The sequence below is a fragment of the Macaca nemestrina genome, chromosome 9 (assembly GCF_043159975.1).
Source record: "Macaca nemestrina isolate mMacNem1 chromosome 9, mMacNem.hap1, whole genome shotgun sequence".
NCBI classification, from domain to species: domain Eukaryota; kingdom Metazoa; phylum Chordata; class Mammalia; order Primates; family Cercopithecidae; genus Macaca; species Macaca nemestrina.
This window is the reverse complement of record NC_092133.1, coordinates 10873269-10885610: the sequence shown is the minus strand read 5'-3', so window position 1 is coordinate 10885610 and position 12342 is coordinate 10873269. Positions and strand designations below refer to the sequence as shown.

Sequence of the window (12342 nt, the reverse complement as noted above, 5' to 3'; positions counted from 1 at the left end):
GACATGGGACCCAAATAGAAAAGCTGTCAGAGGCCCCTGAAGACAGACATGAATCACACCGAGCCAAGGAGTATGAATGTGTGCTAGGGTCATGGGGCCCTCACCTTCCAGATCCTTGTTTTGATTATGTCAGTTCCAGGTTCCAGCTATTCCTGATGCTGTCAGGGGACCGATTCTAAATGACAATCCATTTTCCATTCTTGGATTATATACCAAGTGAGTCCTTTGGACATTCACTCAGGGGTTCAGTGAACCTAGCTGGCCATGCTTCCTGGGCTGGGCTCTGGGGTACTGTCCTGCCTTGCTTCTGAGCTGAAGAAGACTGATATCTGCAAATTACATCTTTCCCAGCTTGAGGCTCCAAGTCTGTTGTGTGCTTGGGAAAGGACACCAATCAGTGTTCATACACAGGATAGCATTATAACTTTAGAAGCCATGTGTCTGCCATTCTCTTGCTCCAATAAATCTTGGAATTGATGACACATGTATTCTCAACTCTAGTTCACATATGCCAGGCTCCAGCTCCATCAGGAAGCCCTGGGCCCTCCTTTCCTTTGCATGCCCTGGAAAATTCTCATGCCACTGTACCCCGGTGATCCCATTCCCCTACACTTCATGTCTACTACCAGCTACATTATCCTCTTGCCGTTTTCCAACACAGTTGACATTTGTTTTCATCCTTCTCTCACCAGGTCCGGCTGACTCTCTTGTGCCTAAGGACAATGGTAAAGTCTTCTCCCCTCTAGGGTCTGGGGCTAAGGATGCTGATGGGGGAGCTAAGAAAGCAGCCAAGTAGGGGAGAAAGAACAGGCTGTGAGAGGGACCTGCTTCTGTGTTTCCACTGAGATCTCTGGATTTCCACCCACTCGCTGGGTTTTAGGAGGTTGGGAAAAAGCGCCTTTGTACCCAGGCTCCGTTTCTCCAACTAATTTCCATACAAAGACCCAGATAGATCATGTTCAGGCACAGGGTTCTCAACATGAGAAATGAGCCATTCATGGAACGTGAGCTGTGGGTAGGATTCCCCATGGGTGTGGTGTGACCTCAAAGGTTTCTTGGAAAAGGATGGGTATAAGTAAAATTAATGAAAGTCAGGTCAAGGGTGGGATGTGAGGAGAGCTGAGCCAGCCCCAGTTGAGGGCATTGTTCATGGTAGTTTAATGAAGTAAAGATATACCCGCACCCAGGATCTACATGACCAGTGAACCAGTTTCTCTTTGTGAGGATTTCTCCATCTTCCCCTTCTGCAGCCCAGCTATCCTGCTTGCCTCACCTCTTCCAAGCCGTTATTGACCGAGGCTATCTCCGGAGGCTGGGCTACTCCTCCTGGGACATCCACTTAAATGATGAGCTATGTCGCCCCAAAGTCATGGGACGCTACCTGATCTTCAACATTCCCTATGGCCACTGTGGCACTATCCAGCAGGTAGGACACTTCCCAGGTGGTGCTACCCTTCTGTGGTGAAAAGTTTGGGAAATTCAACCACCTATTAAAAACCTGTGTAAGGACAGAGGGAAAGTGCAAACCATAACTTCATTTCTGAGTTTGGTGAGACATAGAGCAGCTCACTAGTTTGAAACTTTCCTTCCTTTGGGGAATTTGGGATACATGATAACAAGTAGTGAGTGCTGATGGGCTGATGGATGTGTGGAGGGGTGAATGGATGGATAGATGGTATATTATTTTCACTCCAGAGGCAATGTATTTTCCACACATGCCTCTTGATTGAGCATTGGTGCACACCTACCACGTGCAACTATGGTGACAGGCATGCGGGAAGACAGATTGTCCACTTGCCCATCTGACTGCTAGGTTTCTAAGCAGGTAACTGCATTCCATGATCAAGAAAGCAAACCTTTAGGACATTTCTAAATCATGGCATACATATGTTTATTTAATTTTCCTTAACCACTGTTTTATTTCACAAAACAATGGTATTGAAGTTAAGGAAGCAAGTACACCAGAGATATAGGGAGAGTGTATAACCACAGAAAATTTTTTTCTCAGTATTTAAACAGGGTAACCTGCTCCCAAGCAAGATCCCCATACTGCTTCTCTATTCTTTTACATCCCCTGATTAGAAACAAACATGAGGCCAGGAAACCCTTGACATTGTTAGAGGTTCAATTCATTCACATTTTGTCTATTTCATTGTACAGATCATAGTCATTCTTATCCTTTTTGCTTTGAGAATTCTACTTTTTAACCTCAGAAGTTTCTGCCCCAGAATCCATGCCTCCTGTGTCTGGGAAGTGGGCACCCCCAGGGAAGCTTCTGGGCCATCAGGGAAGACCCTGCAAATGTTCTTTTTGGCCTGGCTGGCTCAGCTTCCCCTGAAAACCCCATGAGCTGACCAGGGTGCTGGGGTAGCAGTCAACAGGATCAGGGAGCACTGATAAGGAAAACACTGCTGCACAGAGGTCCATGTCTGCTTTCAGAGTCAGTGGATGGGTCACCTTCTAGGTACTGGGGACACAGCAGCCATAAGACCAACAGAGCCCCTGCTCCATGACCCTTACATTCACGAAAACGGGGACAGGATTGGACCAAACACAAACCAGGGTCCTTTTTATACCAAAAGAGGTTAAGAAGACAGGAAAACAAGGGAGGGGTAGAAGAGTCATTTGGGGGTGGAAGGGAAGCCATGTGGAGTAGGCTGGTGGCTGGGAAGCTGAGCCTGCGCTGGGGTGGGGCAGCCAGGCAGAGGATGTGGGGATCAGCCAGGGCCAAGGTCCTGTGGCGGCCGCAGCCTTGGGGCTTTCGGGAAGAGACCAGAGGCCAGGAAGCCCAAGATTAGAGTGGAAGGAGGGCAGGACTGTGTGGGTGAGGAGTTTGACTTTTATTCTAAGTCAGGGATTCTCAAGGAGGGTAATGTCACCTTTATGGGTGGCAGGGGAGATAGATACTGGATCTTAGAGGCAAAAATAATAATGTCTTTCTTTCTATCTTTCTAGCTCAAGCGCAGATACACATCTGGTATATAAGCAGTGTACTTGTATTACAATTCATAGACAGGGTTTGAGAGTGGCCAGGATGAGTAAGACGTCTACAAAGGCTCCTTAGTGGGGCCATGGTAGAATAAAGTTGATAAACATTGGCTTAAGCTGACAGGGCAGTTCTTGGAGGTTCCAAGCAGAATATCACAGGATCTGAGTCCCACAAGCTGAGGCTTCTTTGAGCAAATGTTCCTGGGCAGGCTGAGCCTCTAGGCATCTGCACAGGGCATGAGAGGCAGGGACCCCTCCCTGTTGGCCCCAGCACAACCTTACTTCCTGCAAGTCATGTTGGATTTGAAGGCTGGGAGTGAAGTTCAGCAGGGCCAGGCTCACAGCTCACATGGAGCCAGTACTGGTCTGGAGTCGAGGGCAGGGAAGAGACCGAAGAGAGGACAAGAGCCCAGGGGGCAAGGGGGTGTTGGCCTTCAGGAGCCTGCAGGAATGGAGCTTGTGGAGAAGGGGAGCTTGGAGCAGCTGGACCTGCCACCCCAGCTCACAGCTAGTACAACAGCTTGGTCCTCATAGGATGGAAGGGACAGTCCAGACTTGCCCACTGGGGGCTCCCTGCATGCACCCCACATGTCATGTCACCCTTTTGTGGTGTTAAGCACCACAGAGGTCTGGCCCCAGGAGGTCCTCCCTCCTGCAGGTCAGCAAGCTGGCACCAAGTAAGGTGGGAAAGAGAGGTCTCAGCTCATGGAGGCAGGTGTTTGTCAGGGAGTCAAGAGTGCTGCTCACAGCTCTTCTCTCATCCTCACAGGAGCACCTCGGCTCCCTCAGCTACTCCAACTCCATCAGAGGCCGGACACGGGGCCATCCTGGCCAAGTCATCGTGCGGCACAAGGTGCCCAAGCTGAAGTTCACCTGTAGGGTGGACGGTCCATCCACAGTTGAAATCATTCATGGGGATGACGCTCCGACGGAGGGTGCTGGCTACACCGTGTCCATATCCTTCCTCCAGTCCCCCGAGTCCCAGCCTGTGGGAGGCATGGTGCCCTACTACGACAGCCAGAGGAAAGAGGTCTTCCTCCAAGCCACCCTCCACAGCCCCAATCCCAACCTGATGCTCTTCGTGGATACCTGTGTGGCTTCTCCAGATCCCCAAGATTTTATAACCATCAAGTATGATTTGATCCGGCAGGGGTAAGGAAGATGGAAGGCCCTCTGGGTGGACTGTTATATTCACCTGGCATGCCTTTAGGGAACCTGTGGCTTCTCAACTGGTATTCCTACATCAGAACTTTGTGCAGAGTCCTCACTCTGTCTCAGAGGCGCAGTGGGGACCCTCACCATCCTCTGCTCACAACCGGGGACAAATAGTTATAGGCAGGCAGTCACAGACATCCTCCCTTTACTCCCCACAGTCCTGCGGGGGAGCCCTCGCTACCCTGGGCTCTGCTACCTCACCTCACCCTTTCACGTCCATGCCTCCTTCCCTTCCAGTCCCTTCCAGCCGTATGACTTCACTGGACTCCCCATTCATGGTGTAGGCCCTCGAGGCATTGACCTACACTAATGAACTAATAGGTTATCCCAAGCTAAGATCTTAGTTATACTTGTGAGACTTATTCTGGCTCCTTTGGTTAACCAAAAGATTTGCCAAGTTAGAACTTCGGCCAATTGTTTGCCTGTATAGCTCTCTTGTCCCCTAACAGAGGCAAAGTGCTTATGGATGGGCAGTTGGCAACAAGTTTGAAAACAACAAAAATCTATCACTTACTATTCAATGGTAGCTTTAGAGTGGTGAAGACCACAGCACCCTAAAGTCCACCCTGAAGCACTGTGGTACCTGTTTCCAAAAGCCAGGGGAGGGACAGGACACAGCACCTTCCACAGGGAGCGTGAGCCATGGTGTGAGAGGTGCAGGGAGGTGGCGCTAAACTGCATTGAGCCACAGAGGGAGAAAGTTCTTCCCTTTCAACCCCCCTTATAAAGATGTCAGGCAAGAGGCTCAGTTTGGTGCCAGAATTTAATAACTGACGCTTTTTTTCCTTCTGCTTTCTTCAGGCTTAATTTGTTCTTCTTCCTCTAAGTTTTCAAAGCTTAGACTATAGATTTTAGATATTTCTTCTTTTCTAATATATGTATTTTATAAATTTCCCTCTAAGCACTGCTTTAGCTGCATTCCACAAATTTTTGGTAACTTGTATATTCATTATCACTTAGTTCAAAATATTTTTTAATTTCTCTTTTGAGATTTATTTGACCCATGGATTACTTAGAAGTGTGTTGTTTAATTTCCAAACATTTGGGAATTTTCCAGGAATTGTTCTCTCATTAATTTTTAGTTTAATTCCACGGTGATCTGATAATGTATTTTGTGTGATTTCTGTTCTTTTAAATTTGTTAAGGTGTCTTTTATGGCCCAGAATGTGGTCTGTCCTGATGAATATTCCATGTGGGCTTGAGAAGAATTTGTGTTCTGCTGTTGCTGGATGGGGGGCTCTATAAATGCCAATTTGATCTAGTGGATGGAGAGTACTGTTTAGATCATCTATATCCTCACTGGTTTTCTTCCTGCTGGATCTATCAACTACTGTTGGAGGGGTTGGAAGTATCCAGCTATGATAGTGGATTTGTTGATTTTCTTTGCAGTTCTATCTAAAACTGTGTTACATGCTTACACAAGAAAAATTATTGTGGCCAGGCACGGTGGCTCACGCCTGTAATCCCAGCACTTTGGGAGGCCGAGGTGGGTGGATCATGAAGTCAGGAGATAGAGACCATCTTGGCTAACATAGTGAAACTCCGTCTCTACTAAAAATACAAAAAAATCATCCGGGTGTGGTGGCGGGCGCCTGTAGTCCCAGTTACTTGGGAGGCTGGGGCAGGAGAATGGCATGAACCTGGGAGGCGGAGCTTGCAGTGAGCCGATATCACACCACTGCACTCCAGCCTGGGTGATAAAGTGAGACTCTGTCTCAAAAAAAAAAAAAAAAAAAAAAATCATTGTGTCTTCTTGGAGAACTGATCACTTTCTTTTCATGTAATACCCCTCTTGCTTCCTGATAGTTACCCTGGCTCTGAAGTTTATTTTTTTCTGAAATTAATATAGCTACTCCACCTTTCTTTTGATTAGTATTTGCATGGTATATCTTTCTTCATCCCTTTACTTTTAACTTATTGGAGTCTTTATATTTAAAGTGGGTTTCTTATAGATAATAAATAGTTGGGACTTGTTTTTTAATCTACTCTGCCTCTAAATTGGTATATTTAGACCATTTATGTTTAAAGTGATTCTTGATGTCATTGAATTAAAATCTACCATCTTGGTAACTATTTTCTATTAGTTGCATTTGTTCCTTGTTTCTCTCCTCACACTCCTTTTGCTGCCTTCTCCAGTTTTAACTGAGCATTTTATATGACTCATTTTATCTCCTCTTAATGCATCACTTCTTTTCTTTCTTTCTTTCTTTTTTCTTTTCTTTCTTTTCTTTTTTTTTTTTTTGGTGGTTTCCCTAGGGTTTACTAATGTACTTTTAAAAAAAATCTAAGTTTGTCTTCAAATAAAACCACCAACACTTTTCATCTCTCTTTGGACAAAATACAATAGGCCTTTTGAAGGCAAGAGTTCTACCTAGAATTTAATTACTTTTTTTGGTTTTATTGTGTTTATTTTCTAGTTCCTTTCTATTTATGTCCAGGAATAGTAGTTTTTCCACTCATAGTAGTGTTAAAAAGTTTCTTTATGAAAGAAAGAGTGGGTAGTGGGAAGAACTCTATTTGCAATTCAGAGATCTGGGTCCATGCCTGATTATCTGGGTTGCAGTGAACTCATATCATGCTTTAAGTTAATCTTTTTGTCCTGGGGTTTTTCTCCCCATCAGGTGCATCAAAGACAATACCTACATCAACCTCCATCCCCGCCAGAAGAACATGGCTCGGTTCAAGTTCAATGCCTTCAGCTTTCTTGACAGCTATGATGTGGTATATCTGCAGTGTAAGGTTGCAGTGTGCAAAGTGGGGGACTATGCCTCTCTCTGCTCCCGGGGCTGTGCAGGACAGAGTAGGAGAGGTGCAGGCCCCATGGAGACCAAGGAAGAGCAGACTGAGCATTTCCAAATGGTGGGGCCACTGGAGATCCACAAAGTCACTGCTCAGAGGAAGACTCTTGAGTGATTTCTGCAATTTCCATGTGAATCTGTAGAAAGCAACGTCTATTTCTCTTCAGTATGTTTGACCAATCAGAAGCTATCCGCATAGAGACAGGTCAAAGAAACAGCCAGAGGGGACTGTTTCTCTGAGGTTTGTTACTAAATAAATCTTCTCTGATTACTAAACTTCTAAGGCAGTTACTCTCTGTGCCACCACAAATGCTACATTTTCTAATTCTTGTCTTAAAGTGTACAAAATGTTACAAAGAGCAGGGTTTTCTCTCTATACTGCATTGTTCATTTAAAGATTGTCTTTTTAAGTTGACTGTTTAATTATCAGATGCTATTAAGTGGATCTCTGTTTTTATCCTCTGATGGTACGAGGATTTATTTTCAGCTCTTGCCAAGAGTCTTATGAAAAATAAACTGTCTGTCACTCATTTTTTTAAACTTCACTCATTTTTTTAAACTCTACTCATTTTTTAAAATTCTAACTGGCTGCTCGAATCAAGCATGTCATTTACTCATCACAACAAGCTTTTACCATTTTGTTTCAATGGGAATAAATTGGACCTAGGCTTTGTTGGGTTTGGGTTATAGCTTGCAAATGAAAGACTGAAATGCAATCACAGGAACCACATATCTGCTGTCTGAGCTGCTGATGCAGGGCAGGTGAGCCCCAAAGTGGAGCTTAGCCTGCGAGCGTTCTTGGTTTTGCCTATGGAAGAACTCAAGAGCAAGCTAGAGGTAGAAGAAAACAGCTTTATCAAAGAGGCAATGTTACAGGTCCAGCAGTGTGACAGCTCCATGACTGCTCCTGCAGAGCAGGGCTACCCTGTAAGCGAAGAGTAGCAGCTCAGGGCAGTTTTGCAGTCATATTAATATTAATACTCACTTTTAATTGCATGCATATTAAGTGTTGGTTTGTGCATAAATTTCTAGACAAGGGATAGTAACTGTTGAGTCAGTGGGTCATTGACATGGAAAGGGGCAGTAACTCCCAGGTGCTGCCGTGGCAACAGTAAATTGACATGGCACCCTGGTGGGCATGTCTGATTGAAAGCTGCTTCCACCCCAGCCCTGTTTTAGTTAGTCTCCAATTTGGTCCAGTGCCCGAGCTCCACCTCTAGAGTTGAATCCCGCCGCCTCCTTCACTACCAGGAGTTCATGTGGCCATGTTCTCAGTCTGTTTCCCAAATCCTCCAAGCATTTGGGAAACTTGAAAAGTACACATAAAACCTGAAAAGCAAACAAGGGAAGATTAGCTTATTCCAGCATCCTCCCAGAGAAGGAGAGCAGCATCCACTCTCATCTCTCATCTAACTTTCTACCTTAATAGAAAGAGACCTGTGCTAGACTCACTATCCTTGAAGGTGTCTTTAAAGAAACAGACTTGAACATAGTCAGATTTTTATTTTTGCTTGTCAAGAAATATTCAGTAGCAATATTTAAAAGATGGGTCCCCATCTCCAAGGACTAGTTCCCCTCTTAGTCAATAAATGGCATGCACAGGATGGGATGACAGTATTATCAAGTCCCCGATGGAGGAGGGCAGCTTTTGGTAGAGCCTGGGAGATAACCCTGAGGTCCTCAAGGTTAAAAATCTGACAAATGACCCAAGAAAGGGTGTAGCCTGTGAGCCGAACATCTGTTTCTTTACAAATTTTCCCTTCATCAACAACTGTCTTGGTAAAATATACTGGTATTTATTTTAATGAAGTTCCCTGCTTATACATATAAATTGATGAAATGTGATTACTGGACAATTCGGTGAAAATGATGTCTTTAAATCAGAGTTAATTATTTGTCCCTGAGTAGCTCCAACTTTAGTCAAATGAAACAATGATTTTAGTATTTGATGTGTATTTCATGCAAGTGCTTCAAATGAATAAAGGAGCTTTTCCAAGTAATTGTAGGCTGCTAGAGTTTCTACTTTCAAAGTCATCTCCCCATTAACTGTATTTATTCATAGCCCATAGCATGTTGAGGAAGTAGAAGCTAACATCTACCAAAACCTAGCGTTTTATGACTTTTAACAAATCCCTAATATGAAAAGTGTTGACAATGAAAGAACTAACATTTTAATAAACAGGGGTCCAAACGAACTTCCAGATCAGTTCCTCTTGGTGTGTGGTTCAAAGGATGAGATCCAGGAAGCAACCTCCAAAAGCATTCCAGGTGATTCTCAGAAAGGCTGAAGTTGGAAAGCCATGGATCAAAAATACACTTCACAGGAAAAAGCCTGCAATCAGGAAACACCAAGGGTACAGACTAAAAAGAACCAAGAAAAGCCTGCTCTCTCTAGCCAAAGGACCAGCAAAGGAGCAACCTAGCAAGACAGAAAACACTTGGATGAAAACTGTCCTACTCTAGCTAACTGCCCTGGGAAACACTGTGGTCCCACCTTCATCCCAGCCAGCAAACGTTGAGTGGAAAGCCTAGACTTCTGCCTTCCCCCAGCACTCCTTCTCTTCCCCTCCCTCATCCAGAGTGATGTCAGAGAAGGCAAAGCGGGGACTGGGATGCTCATCACCTCTAGGTGGTAATGAGACCCTCACCTGCAGCCCTCATGTCAGGTGCAGACCAGGTGGTGAGCCTAGACTTCCATTTTTACCCCTACTTGGAAGGGATAAGACACCCTTTTATTCTATCCTGGTTAGAAGAGGCCCAATGGAGAGCCAGGACTTTCACCCCAGCCCAGCAGTAATGAGGTGACCCCACCTGCCTCAGGAAAGCAGAGGCAGCCTGGATTCCACCCCGCTGTGCCCCACCCCGCCCCTCTAGTTTGCCTGTGCCTGGTATTCCATTGCCCACCTCTTCGTTTTTAGCTTCTCCAAAACACTATGTTAAGCGAGTCTTTTGAATACAATATAGAGTTACTTTGTAAAATATTCTGAAAATCCATCCCTTTTAGGAGGTGAGTAGAATGACTGCTCTAGGGTGACACCCAGATGTCCCATCAGAGAAAGTCACTCATTCTCCAGGCTGCTGGGAGTGTTGGCGGCTGGCGGCTCTTGGTGCCACCGCTCGCCAGGAATTTCCCTTAGCTCAAGGCTGTTGTCTAATCCAAGTTCGCAGCCCCTCCACCCTCAGGCAGCCCTCAGTCAATGACTGATCCACAGAAGCATAGAAAGGGCTGAGCACCGTGCCTCAGTGGGGCCTCTCGGAAGGACAGAGCGGCCCCAGGACACCCTGGGGGAATGGCTGGGCCCCCGCTGCTGCAGCTACTTCTTTGTGCACCAACTCCCCTGCCTGCTTCTGCTTCCCTTCTGGGACACAGGCGCTGATCCCGAGCACACCCCTGAGGAAGTCTCCTGTATACTAGCCTCTGTGTCAGAGTCTTGTTTCCCCAGAACCCAACCTATACCAGGTGTGGCCCAGGCATATTAGAAGCAGATTCTGGAACAGGATTTTGGAGCTGGCAGTAAGAACTTCTCGCTGGTGGTAAGTGGAACATGGATGGCTCCTAACTGCAAACACATTCTCTTTTTTAATCCTCACCACAGGTGAGGATTAAAAGGTGACCTAGCTCATGTAACCCACCAGGTAAGTGGGAAGAACTAGAACCCAGGCCACCCACCCCAGACCTAGGAACATTTATCACTTCACTTCTCTGGAGTCCTTTCTAAAGAAAGAAAACTTAAATAGTAGCACACATATTGATAATGCATATGCACTGATATTGGAGATATACCTCAATAGCTCCACTACAAATGATCTTATGATTCTTGGTAATATGATTTTACACCATCTAGTGAGTCGCAATATTTGATCATTTTCTCAGCATTACACTTTTGTGCGCGCTATGCATCTGAATCCCTACCATGTTGGCCAGCAGAGAATGTCCAGTCATTTCCTGATAGAGAGATGACTGAAGGGCTGTGACCAGACCAGACTGTTTTACAAGCATTTAACCTGATTTGCCCATTCTAATTAAATGTTTAGGGGTTTTCACGTTAGGTTAAAAAATAACTTTGCAGTCATTCAACTTAGGCTACCTGGATGAACATAAAAAAGAGTAACTGTGTGGCTGCCTGAGATATTAATATTTAGGAGATTGACATGGAGATATTGAAAAGAAAATGGGGAAGATCTGTTGTGATTTGGAGCTAGAAAATCAATCAGTGTCCCAAAGGCATGTTCTGTGAGGGCAGAGATTCTGTCACATCCACCATGTATTCTCTTCAGCATCCTGTAGATGCAATGCATGTTTAGAAGGAAGGAGAATGCCTTTGGGCATTTGGGAATGTGGTTACCTGTTCGGATGCATATTAGAACCTGAAACCATGTGTGTTGTTAGATGATAAGAGAGAGTTATGTTGATCATCTAGGGTGATTAGATTCTATGTTTTCATGTGTAAAATCAGTGCACACTGGGGTCTTCAATTGTATTTGTTCAGCCACAGTAAATGGGAAAGTGTAAACCCAAACTGGCTACTAGTTGAGGACAATGAACCTTTGGCTTTGGCGCTTGATGATGAAGGGGAAGAAAAATGTTTTCATCTCATTAACCCAGAAACGGTATGAAGTTTCTCATTTTATGCTCACATTTGTCTATCCAGAGCCCTTTCCTGAAATGCTTACAGTGAGAAATGGTGAGGCTCTGCATGAAAGCAGGAAGGCATGTGGATCAAGGAGACTGCGGTTCTCCTCATGCTTTAGTTTCAGAAATTGTAACTTTTGATGTTTCAAAGAGTAGCATATTTGCATCTAAAAAATAAACACATCTATCTTTGAAGGCTACTTTTCTTAAGTAAAAATAACCCTTTTCACCTAATATTTGGTTTAAAATGCTTTGTATTTATAAAAGGAGGTGTTAATTCGTGTAAAATTTTTTTTTTTTTTTTTTTTTTTTTTTTTTTTTTTTTTGAGACAGAGTTTCGCTCTTGTTGCCCAGGCTGGAGTGCAATGGCGTGATCTTGGCTCACTGCAACCTCCGCCTCCCAGGTTCAAGTGACTCTCCTGCCTCAGCCTCCTGAGTGGCTGGGATGACAGGCACGTGCCACTGCACCCGGGGCTAATTTTTGTATTTTTAGTAGAGACGGGGTTTCACCATGAGTTCAGGCTGGTCTCGAACTCCGGACCTCAGGTGATCCACCCACCTTGGCCTCCCAAAGTGCTGAGATTATAGGCGTGAGCCACATGCCCAGCCTCATATAATATTTTTGTATCTTTAGTTCCTAAAATGAGAGCCAACTGGCGTGGTATTTATTTCCATCGTCCTGTAATGAAACACGCTGACACAGTGACA

General features: G+C 45.0%; 1 protein-coding gene across 1 annotated transcript in view; it reads left to right on the top strand.

Moving 5' to 3' along the window:
* LOC105471404 (scavenger receptor cysteine-rich domain-containing protein DMBT1) overlaps window positions 1-7375 on the top strand; it is a 33425-nt gene extending 26050 nt beyond the window's left edge. The window contains exons 21-24 of the mRNA XM_071068707.1: window positions 693-725; window positions 1251-1426; window positions 3758-4140; window positions 6825-7375. Coding sequence (XP_070924808.1) covers window positions 693-725; window positions 1251-1426; window positions 3758-4140; window positions 6825-7116 — 884 coding nt within the window. The 3' untranslated portion in view covers window positions 7117-7375. The remainder of the gene's footprint in view (window positions 1-692; window positions 726-1250; window positions 1427-3757; window positions 4141-6824) is intronic.
* The last annotated feature ends 4967 nt before the right edge of the window (window positions 7376-12342 follow it).